At 40.9% G+C, this 26,705-nt stretch overlaps 1 protein-coding gene and 1 pseudogene across 1 annotated transcript in view; both read right to left on the bottom strand.

Annotated features, from left to right (window-relative positions):
* Nucleotides 1-26,705, bottom strand: part of GOLPH3L (golgi phosphoprotein 3-like) — a 68,020-nt gene that overhangs the window by 12,367 nt on the left and 28,948 nt on the right. Inside the window, 2 exon segments of the mRNA XM_006900129.1 lie at nt 2,126-2,240; nt 4,638-4,769. Of these exon segments, the coding sequence (XP_006900191.1) occupies nt 2,126-2,240; nt 4,638-4,769 (247 nt within the window).
* On the bottom strand, nt 13,240-14,316 carry LOC102866042 (annotated as a pseudogene).

Raw genomic sequence — 26,705 nt, 5'->3', positions numbered from 1 at the left:
TGATGGTTTTTACATTGATATTTATTTTATCAGAGATTAATATGGCTACTCCTGCTTTTTTCTGGTTGCCATTTGCTTGGTATATTAGTTTGTCATTATTGCGATTTATGTGTTGTTAAGATGTTACAAGTTGTTATACTGGTATATCAAATACAAGCAGAGTTAACCACGGTGGGGAGGTTTCCATAGAGCTTTCTAAAACAGATTAATGACAAAAAGTCTGACAACTTATTAAGTATTGATTAACCATGTATAAAAACAGTGGAGCCATAGTAGGGCAACATCACAAAGACAGAGTCTCAGTACTGGGCCAATTGGCAGCACCATGATAGATGGAGAGGAGACTGAGGTTGTTAACAACTTCAGCTTGCTTAGCCCCACAATCAAGACTCTTGGCTCCAGCAGTCAGGAAACCAAAGGAAAAATTGCTGTCAGGGACCTCTTCAGAGTACTGAGAAGCAACGATGTCAGTCTGCAGATTAAGGTGTGCCTGATACAGGCCATGGTCTTTGCAATTACTTGCTATGCGTCAGAGAGCTGGACAATGACTAAAGATGAAAGAAGAGAACTGAACATACCATGGACTGCCAAGAGAACAAACAGGTCTGTCTTGGAGAGGGTGAAACCAAGTTTCTCCTTGGAGGCTGGAATTTTGAAGCTCCATCTCATGTACTTAGGGCACATGGCTAGGAGGGAACCAGTCCATGGAGAAGGACATCATGCTTAGAAGGGTGGAAGGACAGTGCAAGAGAGGAAGACCCGCATGAGATGGATTGACACAGTGACTGGGATAATGGGGGTATGTGTGTTGGAATCAGTAAGACTGGTTCAGGATAGGGCAGGCTTCAGAGTTACTGTACACAGGGTCACTATGAGTTGCAGGTGCCTCAACTGCACGTAACATCAACAATAACAAGGTCACAAAGGGGAAGAATCCTCATCTATAGCACAAAGCTGATTTCTATGAAGTCAGATCTATTCCCATGCACCTTCCGTTATCAATTCTAACTCCAAACATCCCTTTCCATGGCTCTAGTTACTCTATTAGGTTTGCTAATTCATTACAATGGCCACATAGAACTCAAAGACAAAATTGATGATTCTTGGGTTTATTACTATAATTCAGGTTGGTAACACTGAAGATACAATTCCCCAGTCAGTGCAGCTTCATCTTTGGCATGCTCACCAGCAGGCCTCCCTCTGACTTTCAGACTTGTGGCTCCAGAGCCTGTATGGAGGATCTGGGTGAGTATTACAAACTCTTTTAGACCAGTTGGTTATGTGTGCACTCCCTAAGCCCCACTCTGCCTAGGTCAACGTGCTCAACTTTGATTCCATGGAGAGCCATATTTTGTTCAGCTGTTTCATGCCAGCCTCTGGTTCGCTGTTGCTCTTGTTGCCAGTACTGATCTCATTCTAGCTTGTGAAGGAATCTCTGGTCCAAAGGAAGCATTGCATTCTGCTTCTTCTTTCTTGATAGCAGTGAGATTCCTATTTTCTGTCTCTGAATCTGCCCTCTCGAGAAATCGCCAGCTTGATCAACCTCTCATTCATGGGTTACACATTTTATTTGCATGTTTCCACCCTAAAAGAACTATTTACATTCTTAGCTAGCTATCCAATCCCCATGATGGGGCCACAAATACTTCACATTTGTATAGCTTTATATAGCCATGTGGTCAAAGTCAAAACCAGTGGCTGGGTTAGAACAGTCAAAATGATTAATCCTCTAGAACACATTATGTTTTTCCTACCGGTCATTAGTAAATTAGGGAGTTCTGGTAGCTTTGTGGTAAGAAGGCGTGCTGTAATCCCAAAGGCACATGGTTCGAATCCACCAGGGGCTCTGAGGAAGAAAGATGGGGACTCTCCTCCTCTGTGATTTACTACCTCTGAAAACCCACTGGAGGGTCAGCTATGGGTTGGTTCTGACTCGATGGTACACAACAACAACAACAACAACATAAGTAAAGCTAAATAATAAACTACATGAAGTTACTCTCAGCACTCTACTTCTTTTAACAACTTCAAGAATAGGTTCAAGATAATAAAGTGTGGAATGCATTTTGAATCATCTTATAATTGCTCTTTAAATACATCTTGAATAAATTTTGAATCATCTTACCAGTGAGTAGCTCTATCCATGTTTGGACAGTCTCCGTAGGCTCAGTTGCTTTAATGTGTTTGAGCGTTTCATCCAGCAAGACGTCACCTGTTGGGCTATCTGACTTTAGCAGTACCTTCCAGGAAAGAAACAAAGGACCCTTGCTCATTCAACAAAGTTAAAACCTTTCAACTTAACAATATATACATTAATGGTTAAATGTTGCAAGAAATGCAAAGCAGCATAAAATACTGCTTCTGACCTCAATAAATTAAAACTCTGTTGTTAGGTGTAGACAAGTTGCCCATGACTCATAACAACCTTATGACCAACAGATCGAAACTCTGACCACCCAGTGCCATTATCATGATCTCCATCATGCTCAAACATGGTGATGTTACAGTCACCATCAATTTATTTCATTGCGTTCTTCCTCTTTTTCCCTGACTGTCTACCTTCCCAGCATGATGTCTATTTCCAAGAAGTGACAATGAGTCCAAAGTATGTGAGTTTCACTGTCCTTGCCTTGAAGCGGCATCCTAATTGCACTTCTTTCAGTACAGCTTTATTTGTTCTTTTGTTAGTCCATGGGACATTCAATATCTTTTGCCAACACAATTCAAAGGCATCAATTATTTGGTTTTCCTTATTCACTGTCCAACTTTCACATACATATGAAACAGTGAAAAATGCCAAGGCTTGAGGCAGGCACACCTTAGTCTTTAAAGTGACATCCTTGCTCTCTAGCACTTTAAAGAGGTCCTTGACAGTGGATTTCTCCAAAGCAACAAGTGTTTTAATTTCTTAACTGCTGCTTCCATGGGTGTTGATTGTGGAGCCATGAAAAGTAAAATCATTGTTAATTTCAATCTTTTCTCCATTTATCATGATGTCCAATTGGAAGGATTTTTGTTTTCTTGATGTTGAGGTATAATTCATAAAGGTCTTTGATTTCTTCAGTAAGTGCTTCAAGTTCTCTTCGCTTTCCACAAGCAGGGATATGTCATTCACATAATACAGCTTGTTGACGAATCTTCTTCCAAACCTGATGCCACATTCTTCTTCATATAGTGCAGTTTCTCCTATTCTCAGTAGAGAGACAGCATCGGTATGGAGAAAGGGTATAGTCTTTACAGATGCCTTTCCTGATTTACCTCCTTTTATGTAATATTCAGGGAGTTCTAGTGGCTTACGTAGTAAGAAACTGTGTTGCCAATCCAAAAGCACAAAGATCAAATCCACCAAATACTTGCTGGAAGAAAGACTGGCAATCTCCTCTCGTGTGATTTAATACCTCTGACAGCCCTTCAGAGGGCCAGCTATGAGTCTGTTCTGACTTGACAGTTCATAACAACATGAAATATTCTTTAAGGGAATTCTTGTGTGTTATAGTCTGTAGTGAATTGTACGGCTAACCCAAAGTTTGTGTGTCTCCACCAGTTCCAATCCATTAGCAAGTCCTCCAGGGAAAGAATGAGAGTCTCTTCCTGTTAGGATCTACAGACTCGGAAACCTGACAGGGTCATTTTAAGTTGGAATTGACTTGACAGCAGTGAGCTTGAGTTTTTTTTTTAAAGCATTTATTTATTTTATTTAAGTGTACCGTTGAATCAGATCCAACTGGCGCAAGAGGAGGGTGTCCCTCCTTCTCCAGTAGAGCATCTGGTGGATTCAAACCACGTGCCTTTGTGATTCCAGTGCAGTTTCTTGCCACTAGGCCACCAAAGCTCCGAGTTGGTTTTATTTTTTAAAGTAGCATTCTGGCAATCCACGGAAAAAGTAAAACTCAGATAAAAAGACTTTTTATGTACTTTTTATGTAGTTTGGGCATGTTATCAGGAAAAGCCAGTTTTTAGAAAAGGACATCTTGGAAAAGTAGAGGATCACTCTATCAGGAACAACATAGTGACTGCAGCAATGGGCTAAGCAGAGAGAAACTGCCAGGATGGCACAGAGACGGGTAAAGTTTTGACCTGTTGTTTATAGGGACTATGAGTCAGTTAACTCAACAGCATGTAACAATACCCATATAATATTCTACTTTACAATCCTATAGCTACAAATAAAGGAGGATTTAAAAGCATCTTAAATAGGACTTTTCTACATGAAAAAAGGAAGACAAAAGCCAAGAACCTTTTAAAGCTCTTTAACAATTTTTATTTCTTCCCTTGCTATAGGATAATTATACTAGTCTTTACAATGAGACAAAGAATTTGGTGGTATAGTGGTTAAAGTACTGGGTTGCTAACAAAAAGGTTGATGGTTTGACTCTGACTGCTGTTCTGTAGGAGAAAGCTATGGCAGTCTACTTCTATGAAGATTTACAGCTTTAGAAAACATACGAGGTTGCTATGACTTATAACTGACTTGACAGCAATGAATTTAGACAATGTGGCAGCAGAAACAGTGATGCTTATTCTGACTGTCCCACTGCTTATATACTCCTGTTCTTCCAAATAACAACACAGGGCTGTTGGTATCTGCCTTTCCACAGGTTAAGAGGATGTCACATCCTCCTAAGAGGATGCTTTACCTTTCTGTCCAGTAGTCTCTTCTTACGCATGGTGGGGGGTTCCAAATAGATTCGACCCCGCATGGCCAGCTCTATCAGGATGCACCCTCGCAGGCCAGATGATATGCAATCATTCCAAAAAGATGTGTAACCCTAGAAAAAGGGAAAAGAGAAAGCATGTTCAGAAAGGTAGACAAAATTTTATTTTTCAAAAAGTATTTTGGTTTCTATTTACATAAAACCTTCACTTTAAGTGTGGTATGGACAAGTCAGGCAGTCCAAAATATAATTTAAACCTTACACTCCTTTTAGAGAGGTACTATTTGCCAGCTTGGTGATATAGCGGAAATCCATCTCTGCCACTGAGTACATGAGTGCCTTGAGTATGTTACTTAACCTTTCTAAAGCTTGGTTTCCTCATGTGAAAAATGGGGACACTAGTATTCACTTTCACAAGTTTGCTGTAAGGATTAGATAAGAACATACACGTGTGTAGGTGTTATGAATACATATACACACTCGTGCTTGAAAGTTACTGACACTGAGTAGATTCTGACTTAGAGAGACTGTACAGGTCAGAGAACTGCCCATGAGGTTTCTGAGGCTGTAAATCTTAATGGAAGCCACAGGTGAATCTGACTGAGCAGAAATGTGTGGCCTTTTGGCTAGCAGTCCAACATGATAACAGACATTGCCACCAAAGGCTATATTCTTATTCTCTTTCACTTTCTCTCTCTCTCACACACACATACACAATTTTAGCATACATGACTAATTCATTAGTTTTTCCAGAAGGTTAGCATTGCAATTTTTAGTGTACAGACTAATTCACTAACTTCCCTAGAACCTAATTTACCTGGGAAAAACCAGTATTTTAAGATCACTGTGGAAGTACATGTGTTAAAATATGAATGAAACAGAGACTAATAGAGTGGCCCCTGCACAAGGATAACACACACTTTGTGAAGCATTACATGTTTTCAACATTTATCTGCCCAAGAATAAAACACTAAAGGCAGGAAGGGGTAGAAGAATTATTAATGGAAATGAGAATTACAAGGAGGAAATGGGAAAAGGTCTATTACATTGTGGAAACTGTTATTAGTGTTATAAAATGTAAATGAATGGTTGAATGAAAAACCAACGTATAAACTTTCACTTAAATCCTGCATGTCACATAATAAACTGGGGGGAAAAGTCAATATTTTAACAACTCTTATTAATGTAACAAGATTTTATTATTACTTTTAAAAGTTCTCATGAATTATATGCCATCATCATGATTATCAAGGAGCTCTGGTGGCCTGGTCTGTCAGGAGGTGTGCTGCTGCTTCTTCTTTTTAAAATTTATTATTAATTTCAATGAAAATTTACAGAGACTTTGGATTTCCATTCATTCATTGTTGCACTTTTCTCCTCTCCCAACCCTCCCCCCCCCAGTACACTACCCTCTTGGAAAAGTAAAAGAAAAATTCTTTCATTGTTTTACAAACCCTCCTCCAGGTCCACTCCCCCATACAGCCTTTGCTCTGGACTCCTGTCATGACAAAAATACCTAATCACATATCCCTTTTAAACAGTTTTCTCCCTCATCTGTTTCAATGCAGTATACATTATTGAACCCATCTTTCTCAGTCTCCCCCCAACCCCAAAGCCAGTCCTGTTTTACAACAGTGGCACCATGCAGTATTTGTCCTTTTATGACTGAGATACTTCACTCAACATAATGTCCTCCAGGGTCACCCATTTTGAATAATATTGCATGAGTTCCTTGTTTTTCAAGGCAGCACAGTATTCCATTGTGTGAATATACCACAGCTTCTCTATCCATTTGTTTGTTGATGGGCAATTAGGTTGTTTCCAACTCCTTGCTATTGTGAACAAAGCCACGATAAACATGGGTATGACTATATCTGCTTGGATGTCAGTTATAATCTCTTTGGGGTATATTCTCAGTAGTGGAATTGCTAGGTCGAATGGTATCTCTATTTGCAACTTTTTGAGAAAAGCGCCATACTGCCTTCCACAGTGGTTGCACCAAGGAGGTATGCTTAATCCTAAGGACCATGTCTCTCTGGCTGTTTCAATCTTGTACCAGCTCTTCAGAAGAAAGGTGGATGTTCTAATCTCAGGTGATTTACAGCCTCAGAAACCCACTGGTGGGTCATCTGGGAGATGGTTTCTCCTCTTGTGGATTCCACTGTTGCAATGAGAAATCTATTATTACGGTCTTTTTTTTTTAAAGATGGTCTTTTCCCCCGTCCTTGAAAAATCTGTGCTTTGTAAACTACAACACATCTCTATAGGCATTTTTTATTGTGGTGGGAACAAAGATTTTCTTTTTTTTTTCATTGGCATTAGGTGTTGCTCAGTTACTCTGACTCACAGCAAGTCTATGTACAACAGATCAAAAATAGGCCCAGTCAAGCGCCATCCACTGCTGCAGTCATTGTGTCTATTCATTTTGTTGAGGGTCTTTTCCAAAATATTGTCCTTTTTTTAACTTTTTATTTTTTTAAAAATATTGTCCTTTTTCAAAGATTGCCCCTCCTGGTAACACGACCAAAACATGTGAGATGAGGTCTCACCAAAGAGCACCATGGCTGCATTTCTTCCAAGACTGTAATCCATCATATATTCAATATTCCTCACAAACTGCATAATTCAAAAGCATCACTTAAATATTCTGTATTAACTGCCAAACTTTCACATGCATATCAAAACTCATGGCTGACCCTCCACTGGGTTTTCAAGACTGTAGACTGGACAGGAAGAGTGCCTATCTCTCTCCCAAGGAGCCATGGTAGACTCCACCACAGAAGTGCCTTGGGTTAGTAGCAAGCATGTGAAGGACGGCTTAGTGAGGAATACCTTAATTTTTAAACTGACATCCTTACCCTTAAACATATAGAGGTTCCTGACAGCTGATTTGCCTGGTGCAATATGCGTTTTGACTAAGGATGCTGATCGTGGACTCAAGTAAAAATAAACTATCATGACTGTGCCTGTTTGTTCAGTTGTGAAGACTTTGGTTTTCTTGATGTGGAGGTGTTTCTTAGTTATCTAATAGTGCTATAACAGAAATACTATAAGCAGATGGCTTTTACAAATAGAAATTTATTCTGTTACAGTTCCTTGTTGGAATGTGCTGCTAAGTCAGAACCGACTTATAGCTTTGGACTGGCAGTGCAATTCCTTCCCACTAAGCCAATTTTGCCCACTGGGAGATAGACGCGAGCAAGGATTGAAAACTGTTACTGCTTGGATTCATAATCAACACCCTTGGTACCAGCAGCCAAGAGATAAGGAGACATAATGCTTTGGGCAAATCTGACGTCAGGGACCTTTCAAACACACTGAAGAGCAATATGTCAGTTTGAAGACTAAGGTGAGCCCGATTCAGGTCATGGTCTTTTCCGTTATTTGCTATGCATCTGAGAGCTGGAAAATGTATAAGGATGGAAGAATTGATGCCTTTGAGTTGTGGTGTTGGAGAACAGTATGGAATATCCCATGGACTGTCTTGGAAAAGGTGCAACTGGAATGCTCCTTGGAGACAAGGATGGCTAAGCTTTGACTCTCATACTTTTGACATGTTGTTAGGAGATGGTATTAACCTGAAAAAGGTTATCATGCTTGGAAGGATGAGGGTCAGTGAAAGAAAGGAAGACCTCGATTGAGATGGATACGGTGACTGCAACAATGGATTCAGGTGTATCAGAAATGGTAAGAATGGCACAGCATAGGCCAGGATTCAGATCTGTTGTTCACAGGATTGCTATGAGTTGTACTTGACTACTGCACCTAACAGCAGCAACAGCAGTACAAGCAGCAGCTAGTTTTAGAGTGCTAGTGGCCTAATGATAAGAAGCTGCACTGTAATCCCAAAGGCATTCAGTTCAAATCCACCAGCTGCTTTGCGGAGGTTAGATGGCCAATCTCTCCTATGTAATTTACTGCCTCTGAAAACCCACTAGAGGGTCATCTATGGGTTAGTTCCAAGTCATAGGCACAAAACAAGCAGTAGCAGCAGCCAGTTTTAGGAGGCTGGCAGTCCAAAGTCAGGATGTCAGTTTGTTTTGTTTTTACTGTCAGACTCGGGTTTTTAAAAAAATTATTAATCTTTTTTAAATTGTATTATTATTATTATTATTTTTTTTTTTAACGTGTACTGTCAAATCAGATCAGACTGGTACAGGAGGAGATTGTCCCTCCTTCTCCAGCAGAGCATCTGGTGGATTTGAACCGCGTACCTCTGGAATTGCAGTGCAGCATCTTGCCACTAGGCCATCAGAGCTCCCTTTAATTATTAATCTTAATGAAAGTTTACAGAGACATTGGATTTCCATCATTTATTCATTGTTGCATTTTTCTCCCTAACCACTCCCCCAGCCCCAGTTCACTCTTCTCTTTGAAAAGTAAAACTCTTTCATTGTTATACAATCCCTTCCCCCAAGTCCACTCCACTATGCATCCTTCGTTCTGGACTCCTTTCATGACAATAATACCTAATCATATATCCTTTTTAAACAGTTCTCTCTCCCTCATCTGTAGGATGTCAGTTTTAAGGGAAAGTCCTCCTTTCCTTCAGCATCCGCAGGTCCCTTTGCTCCCAGGAGACTTTCATGTGTCAAAGAGCTTCATCTCACAGGGTCCCAGAGTCCAAAAAGACACTCTCCTCAGGATGTCTGCCCTCTTAACTTGCTTTCCTCTCCCTTTTGTTATTTCTACGGAGATAAGAGGTACTACTGGTCATACCAGAGGGGACCTCCCCTTACACCTGATTAGAGCTTGATTGGATTAAGGAGTGTTGTATTCCACCCTTAACCTTAAGCAAGGTTGTATCATGTTATTGAAGAGATTAATCCAGATACCACATTCTTCTTCATATTGCCCAGTTTTTCAGATTATTTGCTAAACATACATACTGGATATGTATGGTTTATGGACACACAGCTTTTTTTATTTTAAATCATGCAGTTAACTTCTTGGTCTGTTGGAACAACTGGTTTTTGGTTCCTGCACTGGTTCTGTATGAACACAATTAAGTATCTGAAATTTCCATTCTCAATGTTATCCATAATTTATGATGAATTCACAGAGTTGTATGATTTGTCTTGTCAATAAAACACAAGTAAATCTTTCCGGAATTCTCAGCTTTCAGGCAAGAAATGATATTAACAATAATAACCCTTGTTTCACAGTCTCTTCTGAATCCAATTTTAATTTCGGGCAGTTCCCTGCTCATGTACTGCTCCAGCAAGATTTTATTTGGATATAATACTAATTACATTGTTTGATAAGTTCCGCACTTTGTTGATAACTTTTGTTTTTAAATGGGAATAGGGATCTCTTCTAATTGGTTGAGCAGGTAGTTGTCTTCTGAATTTCTTAGCATAGATCAGTAAGCATATATACTGTATCTGCTTGCTGAAAAGATGACAATTGGTTCTATGAGTTCCAGTAACCTTATTTTGGTAATTCCTTCAGTCTTTTGTAACACTGACTTCTTCCTTCAGCACCAGTGGCTCTTGATTATACTTTGTGCAATGGTTGAGAACTGACCAATTCTTTCTGGCTCAGTGACTTGGTGTATTCCTTCTTATCTTCTTTAGAAGTTTCCTGCACTGTTGAATTCTTTTGCCTATAGACTCTTTCAGTACAGCAACTCAAGACTCGACTTTTTTTATTCACTTCTCTGGGTTTGAGAAATGCGGGGTGCATTCCACTCTTTTGGTTTTCTAACTACAGCTCTTTGCATTGTTTTGTTATACCTTGTCTTTTCCAGCTGCCCTTTGGAATTTTGTTTATCTTTTATTTAATAATTTCTGACTTTTGCTTTTGCCTCTCTACATTCAAGAGCAAGTTTCAGAGTCTCATCTGATTTTCATTTCGGTTTTTTCTTTCTTTCCTGTTTCCCCCCTTTATTTAAAATAAAAATTCTGTTTTATATTGGCTTACTTACAAAGTTCGTATACATTTTTTTTCCACACCAGATCTTTCCCATTTCCTTTACCCACCCCTCCCTCCACCCATCACACTGTGCATCCTTACGATTACCTACCCACACTTTCCCCTTTCTCCCTTGGATCCTCATTCTACAACAATGGTCTTATATTGTATTTGTCCTTATGGGACTGAGTTAGTTCACTTAGCATAATGCTCTCCAGTTCCTCCCAAGTTAGGCAGTAATTTAAAAAATCATTGTTTCTGCAAGTTGCATAGTATTCTGTTGTGTGAATATACCATATTTGTCAATCCATTTGATTGTGGTTGGACATCCGGGCTGTTTCCATGTTCCTGTGATGGTGAATAATGCTGCTGTGAACGTTGGTATACAAGTCTCCATTTGTGACTCAGTTCTCATTTTCTCAGGGTATATTCCAAGCACTGGAATAGCTGGGTCTTTCAGCATATATGTTGTTGATGTCATTCCACAATTGTTTTGGTCTTTGGTTAGCATTCAGTACATCAAATCTATTCTTGAAATAGTTTTAAATTTTAGGTGGAATAAACTCAAGATTATATTTTGGTTCTTTGCACTTGCTGGAACTTTTTCAACTTAAATTTCAATATGTAAATGAACTGATGCCCTGGTTCACAGCTGACCTATCCTTTGGCGAGAGTGGTGTGTTGAAGTCTCCCACCACTGTTGTGGTGCTATTTCTTTCTTCAATCCTGTTAATCGTTTTTTGTATAATTCCAGGTCTATCATTTGGTGTATAAGTATGTAATTCCCTTCCTTATCTTTTATGGTGGTTTTCATGTCTGTTTTATTAGAGATTAGTATTGTCACTCCTGCTTTTTTGAGGCTGCCATATGCTTGGTATATTTTTTTTCCTAGCCTTTGATTTTTAGTCTTTCTTTCCATTTCTTAGCTGTGTCTCTTTTAGGCAACAAATTGATGAACTTTGGTTTTTTCCTATTCTGATCCTCTTTTTCTCTCGACTGGCACATTTAGTCCATTCACATTAAGTGTGATTAGTGTCAGGACTGGTTTCACTGTTGCCATTTTGGTGTGTTTTTCTGTTATTTCTGGTCCATCTACTTTCCTTTGGTGTCTCTGTATGAAGAATTTCACTTAAAATTTCTTGTAGTTTTGGTCTTGTTTTCACAAATTTTTTGAGTTCTTTCTTTTCTGCAAAGAATCTAATTTCTCCTTCATGTGTGCTGGAGAGCTTTGCTGGGTGTAGGATCTTTGGCTGGCAATTGTTTTCTTTCAACTTTCTATGTATGCCACCCAATTGTCTTCTAGTTCACGTGGTTTCTGCTGAGAAATCAGAACTTAATTGTTTCCCCTTTGTAAGTGGCTGTTTTTCTCAAGCTGCTTTTACTATTCTAGCCTTATCTTGTAATTTGGAGAATCTGACTATACATCTTGATGTTTTTTCCTTTTCGGGTCTAGTCTATTTGGTATTTGCTGTGCTTCTTGAATGTGGATTTCCCCATTCCGCAAAATACCTGGAATGTTTTCTTCTAGTGCTTCTTCCACAGTTTTCTCAGTGACTTCCCTGTCACTCCCATGTTCTGGAATTCCAGTCACACATATGTTGTTCCTTTTGATGCCATCATACATGATTCTGATGTTTTCTTTATTATCTTTATGTCTCATCTCCAATTTTCCCTTCTAGTATGTTTCCAGTGAGGCTCTTCTTCCAGTTCACTGACTCTCTGCTCCATTTCTTTAGTTACTTTTTTGTCCTACCAGCATTCTGCCATTTCAGTCTTAATATTCTGGATTATATTTTCATGCTCTTCTGTTATTTCCAGTATTGTGTTGACTGTACCCTGTTTTGTGATGATTTTCAAAGTTCTTTTACCTCATTATCTAGGCTATCAATTCTTTCTTCCACCTTTTGCATTTCCCATCCATAGTTCCTCATCTATATATTTTTTCTTGATTGTTGTCTCTGGGGTATTTGCTCTCTTAATGGCTTCCATTGTTTCTTCCATCATTTGTCCCTTTTTGTATAGCTGTTCAAACAACTTCACATCAACATATTTCTTCTGGTTCTCTCTATCTAGGGTATTCACTGGGTCTGCTTTTTTAGGAGAAGGGTTATTTTGTTTTTTTACATGATGACTGAGGTGGATTGCTGATTTCTTGACATTATGTGAGTCCTTTCTTAGTAGGTGTTACATTGTTGTAACTATATAATGACCCAGAGTATGGCAGTATTTTGTGAAGAACGTATATATTTGGTTTTTTTTTTCACATTTAGCACTTTTATTCAATTTTCTAGCAGACGATTTACATACCTGCCCCCTTCCTTTAGGTCAGTATGGCAATTTTCCAATATCAATTGTTTAAAGAGAAGCTTTGGTCAAAAATGGAATCAAACAGGCCAGGGGGATAAATCTTTGCTGCTTTTAAAATATCAACACTTTCACAATTCTATTCTCACACACATCATACACGCACACACACAGGAGCATCTGCACAGTTGTGTTTTCAGTGTTTCTTGCGGGCAGGGAGGCAGGCAGCTGCAGCTGGTCATGCTGGCCCAGTCTCCGAGGTTTGCTCAGAGCATCTGCACAGTTGTGTTTTCAGTGTTTCTTGCGGGCAGGGAGGCAGGCAGCTGCAGCTGGTCATGCTGGCTCAGTCTCCGAGGTTTGCTCAGCTTCACATTATTCGGAGGCCCTGGATGGAAGACTCCAAGGTCTTGAAATCCCAAATTGTCATGGCTCCATCGATGCCAGTGGTGCAGAATTTACAACAGTCTTGCTTGTCCACCTCATAAATGGACACCTGAGTGATGCTATTCTGGTGCAGCGTCTCCAAAGCCGTGTTGTGGTCCTCGGTGGTGGCCCGCTTGTCCATGTTGCAGAAGCGTTCCATGGCCGACATGTTGCGCTGGATGCTCTGTTTCGGAATGTTCAGTTTGGAGACAAAGGTCAAGCAGCCATGGTCGTCATAGTTAAAGAGCATTGGGCAGCAGTCATGACCAGCGGCCACGACGCTGTTTTCCGACACAAATGACACGCTCAGGAGGGGCAGGAACTCCGTCTTCAGAGTGGAGACCTGCACGCTTTTGGAGGCATCGGCTACGGACACGGTGCTGTCGTGGCTGACCCAGGCCAGGCGGCTCCCGCTGGCGGAGAAGCTGACACCGTGGACCCAGCCGCCCGTGCCACTGCCACCAAACTCAGACATCAGCTGGCCAAAAGGCATCTTGCTGTCCCATGGTGTACTGGCTGGCTTTTCGTCCACTTCTTTAATGTAGGCAGAAAACACCCTGCACTTGAAGTCGCAGGAGCCTGCCGCCAGCAGAACGTTGTTGGGATGCCAGTCCAAGCTGAGGACCGTGGAGCGGATGGGCTTCTTAATGTGCTTGCTGACCCACCAGTCGTTTTCGGACTCGAAGTAGCAGACGGAGATGAGCCGTGCCCCGCTGCCCACTGCGAACTTGTTCTCCAACGGGGACCACTTCACGAATGTGGCTGTCCGGTTGATGCGCAGGATCACCAGGGTGGGCTTCCAGACGCCATCCTTCTGGCTTCTCCAGACATAGGCATTGCGGTTTGCCCCACAGGTGACGATGTGGTTGCTCTTGGGTGCCCAGTCAATGCCTGTGATGTGTCTGTTGTGTTCCTTGAGCTCATGAGCTTTCACCCACTGGCTCCCATTCTTCTTGCAGATGTGGACTTCATGATTATTGGGGTTCAGGGCAATCTGGGTGCAGATCCCGATTCCAGGCATGGCAGGTGATTGGCTAGAGCAAAAACTGATGCAGGGACATTCTTCTTAGTGTTCTCGGAGGATAAAAAGCTGGGATCGGGGGCTGTCTGTCCCAGCAGGCGCGGAGCGGAGAATTTGCGGACTCTGGTCAGTCGACGCGAACAGGCTCCGGCTGGCGCGGGCCAGGACGTATATATTTGTAATCCCTCTTGGCCGAGGCCTGCAGAACCGAGGGCTCCATAGTAGTGTTTCACCCAAAGTACCTGAATGGTGAAACAGGAAGTCTGTTTCCTTCCAGAAACCATATTTCGGTTTGGCTCCTTCTACTTGAGCTTAATGGGTTCCACGTAGTGTAGCTAGAGAGCAGTTTTTCACCCAAAGTACCTGTGATATTGGTGGCCCTGGTGCTGGACAGGTATCATCCAGGTGGTGGGGACAGCAGTCTAGTGCTCTGGGCAGGACTGTGGTCTAAAACTGCAGCCTCTCAAACTGACAGACAGTGGCTCTGCTGACAGCCAGGGTATGAGTGTGCCTGGGCTGGGCCGCAGCCTTTAGTAGAGGCAGGAAGCGGTGGCTGGAAGATGCTTCTGGGCCAGCCATGCCATACAAGCCTTGGCGTCTTACAGGAGAGCAAGTAAGGTCCTCCAACGAGCGGGTCTCGTGAGAGGTGAAGATCTTTTGAGAGCAGCAAATTATTTTTGGTACAATGACTGCATGTATTTCTCCCATTTTATTTTGACACTTCCTGGGTCATTCAAGGTTTTGCCCATTGCATCTTTTGGTATTGTAACTCAAGGCTTGAATTTGTTCTTGAGTTTCCTCAGCTTGAGAAATGTTTTTCCCTTGCATACATTGTTATACTTTTGTCTTTATAAGCTGCCTTTTGAAATCTGTTCAACTCTTTGTCATTTCTTCCCTTTGTTTTGGCTTCTTGGCATTCTAGTGCAATACTGAGAGTCTCTTTTGATATCCATTTTTGGCTTTTCTTCTTCCTCTGTCTTTGTAAAACTTTGTGCTTTTCTCTTTGATGTCATCCCACAGATCTGGTCTTTGTGCATTACTGTTTCATGCCTCAAACCTGTTCTTACTTTTTTTTCAATTGTAAAAAAATATGTGTGGGGTTACAAAGGGGTGAGGTTTGGGGACAGAAGAGTGAGGATGAACAGGGATGAAATCACAGGGCTGCACTATTTGGTGGGTGAAAGGAGTGGGTGAAGGAAATGAGAAAGATCCAGAGGGGACCAGAAAAGACAGGGTAATGGTGAGCATAGTCCAATGGTAATTAAATTTTTTTTTTAAACAAAGAAATTATCTTTTTCATTTGTGGGTTTCTCATTTGGGAATGGGGCACAGACTCTCTGGCTTCTTCATGTTGAACAGGGGCACTGAAATGAAGGGTGGAGGGGAGCCCATTTTAACACTCTACTGGTGGTCCTGAGTTGAGGCTGCGTGCCTTTTTGTTCAGTCAGAAGACATTCCTGATGTTTTCTGCCCTCTAGACTGTAAAGTGTTTGCCAAGGTGAGTTTAGTGGGGGTGGCAGGATGAACCTTTAGGCTCCATTCTCCTTCACCTCCTTAGCTGACAGTTATAGTTCCCTTTTATCTCTGGAACTAGGCTCAGGGTTCAGGTTTGGAGCAAGACTCAGTGTTCAGGTTACCTATAGGAAAGGGAGCAAACCTAGAAAGAATGAACTTGTAAGTTACAAAGAGAAGGGCTTTGGAGGTGTTACCTACAGATGTACTGGAGGAGGTGGAGGAAAATGGGTTAGATAAAATTCCTCATATACAGTAGGCAGCTCTGCCCAGTGATCTGATGGCTCTCCCAGGGCTGGGAGGCTCTCCTTGGGCCTGGTGGCACAACTCAGGGCCTATGTGGCTCTCCCCATAGGCTGGACAGCTTTCCCTGGGGGCTGGGAGGCACTTCCCGGGGGCTGGGTGGCAATTCTCAGGGGCTGGGCAGCACTCCCCCCCAAAAAGCCTCCCCCAGGTCTGGACCCTACGTCTCACTGAAGATAAAGGCTAGGGACAGCACCCCTGGCTTCAGTGCCACCACCATCTCCCCCCTCCCCTCCACTAACTGCTCCAACATCAACTCGAAGTAGGCATCACTACCTTCGCCCTCTACAAATGGAGAAGGGGCTTTGAAAGAGCCACCCTAGGTTGAAACAGTTCTTGGCAGCAAGAAATAAAAAAAAATGTGATGCACTGAGGATATCTGCTGTCCACGATCTGTTATTAAGTGACATCAAGTCATAGACAACTCATAGAGATCCTATAAAAGAAAGACCTGAACACTTGTATAACTTTCATCATTTCTCTAAGTTCACAGAGTTTCCAAAGGCAAGCTATTTTGGAAGTGGATGCCATTCCTGCTTCCAAGCCTGTTTTAATCTGGGAGCTCCACCAAACACTGTCCACCATGGGTAACTATTATCATATCAGTGTCACAGTGTTTAGCATCAAAGCAACCACAAGTTACCTCTGTACAGCAAATGGACCGACCAGTTTTATACCACTTAGAAGAATGTTTGACTAAAAACAATGAAAACCAGGCCTGAGGGCTGCAGATTAAAATCACCAATCTTTGGGGCTTGGTAGCATAACTTTCTAACCACTAAGCCAACAGAGCTTTCTCTATGGCTCATAGCAATTCTATGAATGACAGCTCTAATCCTTGCCCTATCTAATGCCACCCCCACAACTAGAGACATGTTTGATCTATCAATCATAACAGTCACCATATCAATCCATTGTGTTGAGGATCTTTTCTTTTCTGACCTACCCAAGGAAATCTTTTTCACTGACAGCGAGATGCTCTCCTGGACCCAGTTCTTCACCTTCTGTGGCTCCAAGGTGCCATTGCTGCTGCCCCCGCCCCTCTGCCAGGGCCTGGCACCCTCTGCCCGGTCCAGGTGAGGGGATCCCCTGAGCTCTTGCCACAACGGCCCCGAAGGGCTGCCACAGTGCAGATTTGGCAGCGGGCGGCCAGTAGAAGTGGGTCTCACCTTTTTTTTTTTTTTAAGAATCTTTGTCCTCTTGATGTTGAGCCTCAATCCATGTTGAAGAACAGTAGTCAACCGTTTAACTGTTCAGGTATAGAGAAACTGTGGGCTGTGGAGGACCATGGTGGCCTGTTTCAATGTGGCTTGGCGTACCTCCAGCTCCTCATGCTGCTTTCTCTACCGCCACCATCTTGATTCTCTCCTCCAAATCTGTTCTTATTCTTAAACGCAGGTAGGATAAACTCAGAGTAGTATTTTGATCCTTGTGGATTTCTTTTCATTTTCTTTAGTTTCAATTTGAACTTGCGCATAAGTAGTTGATGAATGTTTATTCCACAAACTGGCCTGGTTTTCATAGCTGACACTGAGTTTCTGCAATGATTCTTTGCATATAGTAGTCAATCTGATTCCTGCATAGTTCCCTCTGGTAGCTCCATGTGTATAGGTGCCATTTGTGTTTTTAGAAAATACATCTGTAATGAATAAATCATTGTACAAAATTCTATAATTCTATCTACAGGTTCATTTCTGTTACTCAGTCTGTAAATTCCAATTACTGATCCTTTGTTCCCAACTCTGACATTCCAGATGCCTTGTGCCCTGCCTTGCCAAAGGAGACTGATTTATCCACCATTGACCAAAGCCCAGAAATCTCCAGGCATTGCCTCACAGTCCTTCCTTATTGAGGGAGACCAGTGTGTCTGCCACTGACCAAAGTCCAGAAACCTCTGGCCCTCTCAAGGTCTGCATTCCTCTGGGAGACCTATGTACATGCCCATGAGGCCAGGGAACCTCCAGGCCTTCAGGACCTTGTGCCACTGTGAGAGCCCTGCAGCTTGTGCCATGATATCAGTATATTTGCTTATCCTTATGGTTTGTTCTTGGGGTATAATTGTTTTACCTATGAGTTTTTCTGGGAAGTGTTTTGCATGTTGTTGCTCTAAAGAGCTTAGATACATATATATTTGCTTGTCCATTGTTTGCTTTTATGGGTATGGTGTTTGTCTGTCAGATGCTATACTAAAATGGAGCTCCCAGATTAAGACAGAGTTGGAAGGAAGATAGGGAGCTCTGGTGGCCTAGTTTTAAGAAACTGTACTGCAATCACGAAGACACATAGTTCAAATCCATCAGCTGTTCTGTGGGAGAAGGACAGAAAATCTCCTCCCCTGGATTTACTATTTCTGAAAAATCCCCTGAAGGTTCGGCTATGAGTTGGTTCTAAATTGACAACAAGCAACAACAACTATAAGAGGAAGAAGGATTGGCCATCCACTTCTGAAATAACAGACCTTGGACAACCCTATGAACAACAGAGCAGTTATATATTTGATACACCACTGAAGGCTGAGTCCTTATATGGGAAGACAGTGAAATGAGGAGGAACAGTTTTAAGAATCTATCAGTAATTGGAAAATGAAACATAAAAAGTATGAATGTAGGAAAACTGGATACCCCCTAAAAACAGACCCAAGAAACAAATGGAAATTTGTACACTGATGTTCATATCAGCATTATTCACAATACCAAGAACGTGGAAAGAGCCCAAATGTCCATCAATAAATGACTGGATTGAGAAACTACAGTACATTAAAAAATGGAATACTATGTAGTACTCAGGAGGAACAATTTTGAAAAATACTATATAACATGGGAGGGGCTGAGTGAACTAAGTCAGGCACATAAGAACAAATATTGAATAAGACCATTATGATAAAAACAGAAGGATAACCAGTGAGACCTGTATGGATATACAAAGAGGAAAGGGGAGGAGCTAGGGAGGCTGACGATGTAGGAGGGAACCAAGGGGTAGAAGAGTTTGGTGGGGGGAGGAAGGAATAAAAGGAACATGAGTGAAACAGGAATGCATAAAAATTGACATAGCATACTAGGCTTACTTGGCATTGGCCTCTCTGAATCAGAAAATCACATTATCTACTATGCTGGGAATGAAAAAGTGAGGAAACATGGGCTGCATTTATTTAAAAAAAAACCCCAAAACTACTTCTAGAGCCATCCTGAAGTACAATGCTGTAACAGGATACTATCCATGTACATACAAGGAGGAACTGTTAATTATCACTCAAATATATGCACCAACAACTAACGCCAAAGAGGAGGAAATTGAAGATTTGGACCATTTTTGCAGCCTGAAATTGATTAAAAGGAATCATTTAGCTCATAACAACTTACAAATCTCTAGTGAAGCAGTGCCACATTTTTTTCATGCAGAGGAACAAAGAGGTTCAAACTTCTTGAAGGAGCAGCTGGTAGGCTGAATGAAATGACATACTGATTCATGACCAAGGAAGAATTTTGGAGAATTGGAAGAATTAGATCCATGGATAGTGGACTTTGTTTTATACTGATGATAATAAAAATTACACGATTTAAAAAGGGGGGAAAAGGAAAAAATTTCCACTACAAAAATGTATGATTTACAAAAAGTTTCTTGTAATTAATTGTACGCTAATCACCACTATTAACAATTTGAGTGTACTTCTCTAGAATTTTATATACATTTTCTATTTCATATTTCTTCCCATTACTCACAGAAATGAGATCATACTGAGTGCCAACTATTTCACTTATCCATTATTTTGGATACTTTTTCACATAAATATATAGGGAAGCATCTTTTTCTTTGTAATAGTAACTGCATTTTAGTAGATTACAATTTATTTCTCGAACTCTTTACTGATGTACCTTGAGGCTGCTTACAGTTTTCTTTTGCTATTAAAAAAGTTCTGACCAAGAGGCAGTAGTCAGAACAGAGCAGGGTAACATTGCATGGTTCAAAATTGGGAAGGGTGTACGCCAGGGATGCATCCTATCTCCATACCTTTTCAACCTATATGCAGAACAGATTATCCGGGAGGCTGGGCTCTATGAGGAGAAATGTGGGGTCAAGATTGGTGGACGATTTATCAACAATCTGCGTTATGCAGATGACACAACCCTGCTTGCTGAAACTGAGGAGGACCTGAAGCGCCTGCTGCAGAGTGTCAAGGACTGCAGCCTACAATACGGATTGAGGCTCAATGTCAAGAAGACAAAGATTCTCGCCACTGGACCAACTGGCAGCATCAGGATGGATGGTGAAGAGATTGAGACTGTACACAGCTTTAGTTTGTTTGGCTCCATAGTCAACAGTCTTGGCACCAGCAGCCAGGAAATTAAAAGGCGCATTGACATGAGAAAGTCTGCTGTTAGGGACCTCTCCAAAGTACTGAAGAGCAATGGTGTCTCTCTGGAGACTAAGGTGTGTCTGATACAGGCCATGGTCTTCGCAATCACTTGTTATGCATCAGAGAGTTGGACAATGACCAAGGATGATAGAAGGAGAATTGATGCCTTTGAGCTGTGGTGCTGGAGAAGAGTACTGAGAATACCATGGACTGATAGGAAAACAAACAGATTTGTCCTGGAAAGGGTTAAACCGGGTGGCTCCTTGGAGGCAAGGATTCTGAGGCTCCATCTAACATACTTTGGACATTTTGAGACCGGTCCTTGGAGAAGGACATCATGCTTGGGAGGGTGGAGGGACGGCGCAGGAGGGGAAGGCCCTCTATGAGGTGGATTGATTCAGTGACTAGGATAATTGGGATGGGAGTGTCAGAGACAGTGTGATTGGCACAGGACAGAGCGGAGTTTAGGGCTGTTGTACATAGGGTCACTATGAGTCGCAAGCGACTCGACGGCACATAACAACAACAACATTAAAAAAATGCTGAAAAATCATGTGAATACTTTTATTGAATAAATCCTTAGAAATTTTTTTTGTTAGATTATATATTTACAATTCTGACATCCTGGTATCTTGTAAAAGGCTCAAACTCAAACTCATTGCCATCAAGTTGCTTTCAATTTGCAGAGACCCTCCATCAGGTTTCCAGAGCTGCAAAGCAAAAGGGGAAAAGACTGTCCATTTTTCTCTCTTGAAGCATGTTTGATTCAAACTCACCAGTGAGTTAGCAGTGCAATTTGACGTGAGCTTTGTTATCAGAGCGTTTTGTAAAATATTGTTCTTAGGTGCCATCAACTACTAATTATAGTGAATCTATGAACAACAGATCGAAACCGTGCCCTTTCCAGCACCATCCTCACAAACTCTGCCACACTCAAGTCCACAGTTGCATTCACTGTGTCAATCCATTATGGAGATGGTCTCCCTCTCTTGGTCTGACCCCTCTACTTTCCCCAGCATGATGCCTTTTTTTCCAATGAGTGGCCCATCCTTGACAAGCCCAAAGTATCTGAGACTAAGTTTTACTATCTTTGCCACTAAGGAGCACCCTGGATTCATTTTCTCCAAGACAGATTTATTTTTTTCTTTGGGAAGTCCTCTAGATATTTAATACTCTACCAGCACCACCATTCAAAGGTTCTGATATTTCTTTAAGTCCTCCATATTCACTGTCCAACTTTCAGATGCATAGGAAGCAAATGAAAACATCCCTGCTTGGGTCAGGTTCATCTTAACTTTTAAAATGACATGCTTGTTCTTTAGCTTCTTAACTGCTTAGCATATAGACTGAATAGGTATGAAGATAGGACAAAACTCTAACACATCTTCCCTGGTTTTAAACCATGTAAAAAGGTCAAGCAGTGATTAATCAACAAATGCAGACAGTTAACATTTTATATGAAATTTCTGCTTATTCAAAGTGTCCTTCCTTATTCAAACTTCCTTGTAGACACACCTTAGAACAATTCTTATGGCTAACAATTTTAAAACTTCCTGCATGGGTTAAACAAGAGGAAATAAATCTAAAGCAACATTAAAAATCATAGTTACGAGTTTTTAAAAAAAATCACTCTAGAATGTGCTTGTGATAAAACAGAATTTTTTAAAAAAACGTCAGATATACAGTTGTGTATTTAAGATAATAGTCATGAGAAGTACTGCCTACATAAAAAATAACTTTCTAGGGACAATGACCTCCCATGGATCTGAAGGGTGGGGAAACTGACAACTTCCTGTACTGACTGACCATCTGGTTCTGTGTCAGGCACTGTCTACAGCCTGCACTGCCTAGGCTGGGCCTCTTTCCCACTTAGGAAATGAGCCAAGAAGCCTTGAGGACCTGGGAGACATAGAAAAGCATCAATAAATACACTACCTTCTTGGAGAATCTATTAAAAAATTTAAAAAATAAAAACTTATAATCTTTCCCAATTTTCTATATTATTGTTGTTGATTGCCATCGTGCTCAACTCGAAGGCAATCAACAACAACAATACAGAAAATTTGGAAAGACTAGAAATTTTTACAGCTCATACTGACAAAAGGCCTGAAGCCCCTCTACAACTATTAACATTTATCAAAGTTCATAGTTTCCAGAGACCTTGGCGTATTAGAAGTTTTTAGGAAAAAATAAGTATAATGTAAGAAAACTAAGTGAAACTGAAACAATTACTAAACTTCATTTATCATATAAACTTTTTAGAAAAAAAGTCAGGAATTTAGGGTCATTTCTTTAAACTGAAAGTTTCAATTTTGTACATACTAACAAAGTTCCCACTACTAAAAAAGTTATATTGCTTTCATACTCTCTGCCACCTTTATTCTTTATAATCTTTTTTTTAAAAAAATTATAATCTGTAGGCTGCCAAAATTTGTAACATGCATTGTGTTACAAACTACAAGTCGCCTGTTCTTTTTGTTGTTATGTCCCGTTGAGTTGCTTGTGACCTTATGTACAAGAGCCCTAAACACTGCTCTATCCTATCCCAGCCTTGCCATCTCCGACACACTCGTTCCCACCACCCCAATCACAGAATCAATCCATCTCATCAAGGGTCTTCCTCTCCTGCGCCAACCCTCCACTCTCCCAAACATGATGTCCCTCTCCAAGGAACAACTCCTCCTCGCAACATGCCCAAAGTATGTTAGACAAAGCTTCAGAATCCTTGACTCCAAGGAGCATTCTGGCTTCACCCTCTCCAGGACAAACCTGTTTGTTCTTCTAGCAGTCCATGGTATATTCAACACTCTTCTCCAGCACCACAGTTCAAAGGCATCAATTCTCTATCATCCCTATTCACTGTCCAACTCTCTGATGCATAGCACATAACTGTGAAGTCTCCAGCCTGACATCACTGCTCTTCAGTACTTTTGAGAAGTCCCTGACTGCTGACTTTCCTAATGCAATTCGTCTCTTGATTTCCTGGCTGCTGTTACCAAGAGTGCTGACTGTGAAGCCAAGTAAACTAAAACTATTAACTATCTCAATCTCTTCACCATCCATACTGATGCTGCCAATTAGCCCAGTGGTGAGAATTTCTGTTTTCTTGATGTTGCACTTCAATCCATATTGAAGGCTGCAGTCCTTGACCTTCTGCAGCAAGCACTTCAGGTCCTCCTCAATTTCGGCAAGTAGGGTTGTGTCATCTGCATAACGCAGGTTGTTGATGACTCGTCCACCAATCCTGATGCCACATTCCTCCTCATACAGCCCACGTCTCAGATAATGTTCTGCATACAGATTGAAAAGGTATGGAGACAAAATACCTCCCTGACGGACCCCTTTCCTGATTTTGAACCATGTAGTGTCTCCTTGCTCTGTTCTGATGACTGCCTCTTAGTCCAAGTATAGGTTCCACATTAGCACAATCAAATGTTCTGGGATTTCCGTTCTCAGAGTCAGCCATAGCTTGCTGTGATCCAAACAGTCAAAAGCATTTGTATATGATCTTTTGCATTCTTCAAGGACCATTTTCTTGATATCCTCCCAGAGCTCTTTTGGTCTACTCTCATTGGTGCTCAAGGCCTCAAACCTGTTCCTGAGATGGTTTTGAAATTCGAGTGGGATAGACTTAAGGTCAAATTTTGGTTTCCGTGGATTTAATTTTCCTCAACTTCAGCTTGAACTTGCATATGAGTAGTTGGTACTCTGTCCCACAATCAGCACCTGGTCTGGTTTTCACAGCTAATATTGAGCTTCTCCAGCCAAGTCTTTCCACAAATATATTTGATTCCATGCACACGATCAGGTAAAATCCATGTGTGTAGCCTGCATTTATGTTTCCTATAAAAGGTATTTGCAATGAATAAATCATTGAATGTGCAGAATTTTATCATTTTATCTCATTGAGTCCATGTTGTCTAGTTACTGCTCCTTCTTCTCAACTTCTGCGATCTGGTCGCCCATTATTATCAATGCATCTTAATTGCATGTTGATCAATTTCTGCTGCAAAACTTGGTAGAAATCTTCCATTTCCTCCTCTCTGACTCTAGTTGTTGGTGCATATATTTGAATGATAGTGGTATTCACTGGACTTTCTTGTATGTGTATGGATATTATCCTGTCGCTAACCACATTGTATTTCAGGATGGATCTAGAAATGACTTTTTAAATTATGAAACCAACCCCATTTTTTCTCACGTTTTCATCCCCGGCATAGTAGATCATTTGATTCAAAATGTCCCATGCCAAGCCATCTCACTTCACATTGGCTTAGTATGTCAATATTTATGTGTTCCATTTCTTTCTTAACAATGTCCAGTTTTCCTACATTCATGCTTTTCACATTCCAATCACTAGTGTCTGCTTACAGCTGTTCCTCCTTCTTTGTGTCTCCATTTCTAAGATCTCAGTCACAACTGCCATGCCTGCGAGTCCAAGTGCTAGTCTAAGTGTGCTCTATTGTACAAAGTATTCTGGAAGGCCTGCCATTTCAGAAGTGGATGGCCAATCCTTTTCCTAGTCTGTCTCAATTTGTGTTTGTTGGTTGTGTGTGTATGGGTTTGTTTTTTTTTTTTAATCTAATAGTATCTAACAGACAAGAATTTTACAGAAAAGAGCAGATGAAAGACATTTACCCAGTTAGAAAAATGACCAATAGATTCAATGTTGCTGCTCACCCTTGCCACATGTTTGGGTTTTTTTTTATCCACCCTTTCCCTACTCCACCAAGATCCCTTTCTACTTTTGCCTACACCATTCAACACCTTTCTCCCCTTGACCAGCCCTTGATGTGATGGCCTAAGTCTCAAGCCATCAGGATTTCTGAACACATCATGCTGCTGTCAGTCTCTTATTTTTGCACAGCATGCAATGCTAGTCACACTGGTGTTTATATATCTTTTTGTATATCTCAATAATTTGAAAAAGGGGATGGATGTTTAAGATATTTCAAAATGTCTATAGATATTCACTATTGTTAAAAAGATTTCATTTCTAGAAATGAGAGTTCTATTTGCCACCTTCTTAGGTTGTCTTGTAAAACTTTTGCCCAGTATTGCTTACATTATTTTTCCTTTTTTAATTTTTATTATTCTTTTTTGTGTGTGTACTGTCAAATCGGATCAGACTAGTACAGGAGGAGATTGTCCCTCCTTCTCCAGAAGAGCAACTGATGGATTTGAATTACTCACTTACGGAACTGCAGTGCAGCTTCTTGCCACCTGGCCACCAGAGCTCACCTGCTTACATTCTTTATTTAAGAGCCTATACTACATCTACACATCTTTCCCCTAAAACATATCAGGAAAATCAGTATCTTCTTGTGAATTTTTTACAGTTTTAAGTACTGCATCTTTCTTTTTCAAAGTTATCTGGGTCATGGATAACCCTGCAGATAGGAATTCCAGAAAACTTATGTAAAATCATGCAAAATCTATACATAGACCAAACAGCATCTGACTGAACAGAACAAAGGAACACCGCATGGTTTAAAATCAGGAAAAGTATGTGTCAGGGTTGTATTTTTTTCCTCCATACCTGTTCGATCTTCATAATGAGCAAATCACTTATCAAAAGACTCATCAATAACCTATGATATAAAGATTGCACAGCTTTGATTATAGAAAGTGATGAGAACTTGAAGCACTTATCGAATAAGATCCTAACTATGACTTCAATATGGACTACATCCTAACACTAAGAAAGCAAAAATCCTCATAACTGGTCCATAAGTTATCAATAATTTAATTTTACTTGGATCCAAAATCAATCCCATGGTAGGGGCAGTCAAGAAATAAAAAGGTGTGTTACACTGGGAAAATTTGCTGTCAAGGACCTTTCTAAAGTGATAAAGAGCAACGATTTCAGTTTAAAATCTAAGGTATAGCCTGATCCAAGCCATGGTATTTTCTTTTTCTTTCTTTTTTATTATTATTAATTTCAATAAAAATTTAGAGACTTTGGATTTCCATTCATTCATTGTTGCATTTTTCTCCCCTCCCAACCCTCCCCCCAGTACACTACCCTCTTGAAAAAGTAAAAGAAAAATTCTTTCACTGTTTTACAATCCCTCCCCCCAGGTCCACTCCACTATTACAGCCTTCGCTCTGGACTCCTGTCAAGACAAAAATACCTAATCACATATCCCTTTTAAACAGTTTTCTCCCTCATCTGTTTCAATGCAGTATACATTATTGAACCCATCTTTCTCAGTCTCCT

Source organism: Elephantulus edwardii, unplaced genomic scaffold (assembly GCF_000299155.1).
Source record: "Elephantulus edwardii isolate Elephantulus edwardi_28Jun2011 unplaced genomic scaffold, EleEdw1.0 scaffold00273, whole genome shotgun sequence".
Classification (NCBI taxonomy): domain Eukaryota; kingdom Metazoa; phylum Chordata; class Mammalia; order Macroscelidea; family Macroscelididae; genus Elephantulus; species Elephantulus edwardii.
Note: the sequence above shows the minus strand (reverse complement) of the source record. Positions and strands in the feature narration are given on the sequence as shown.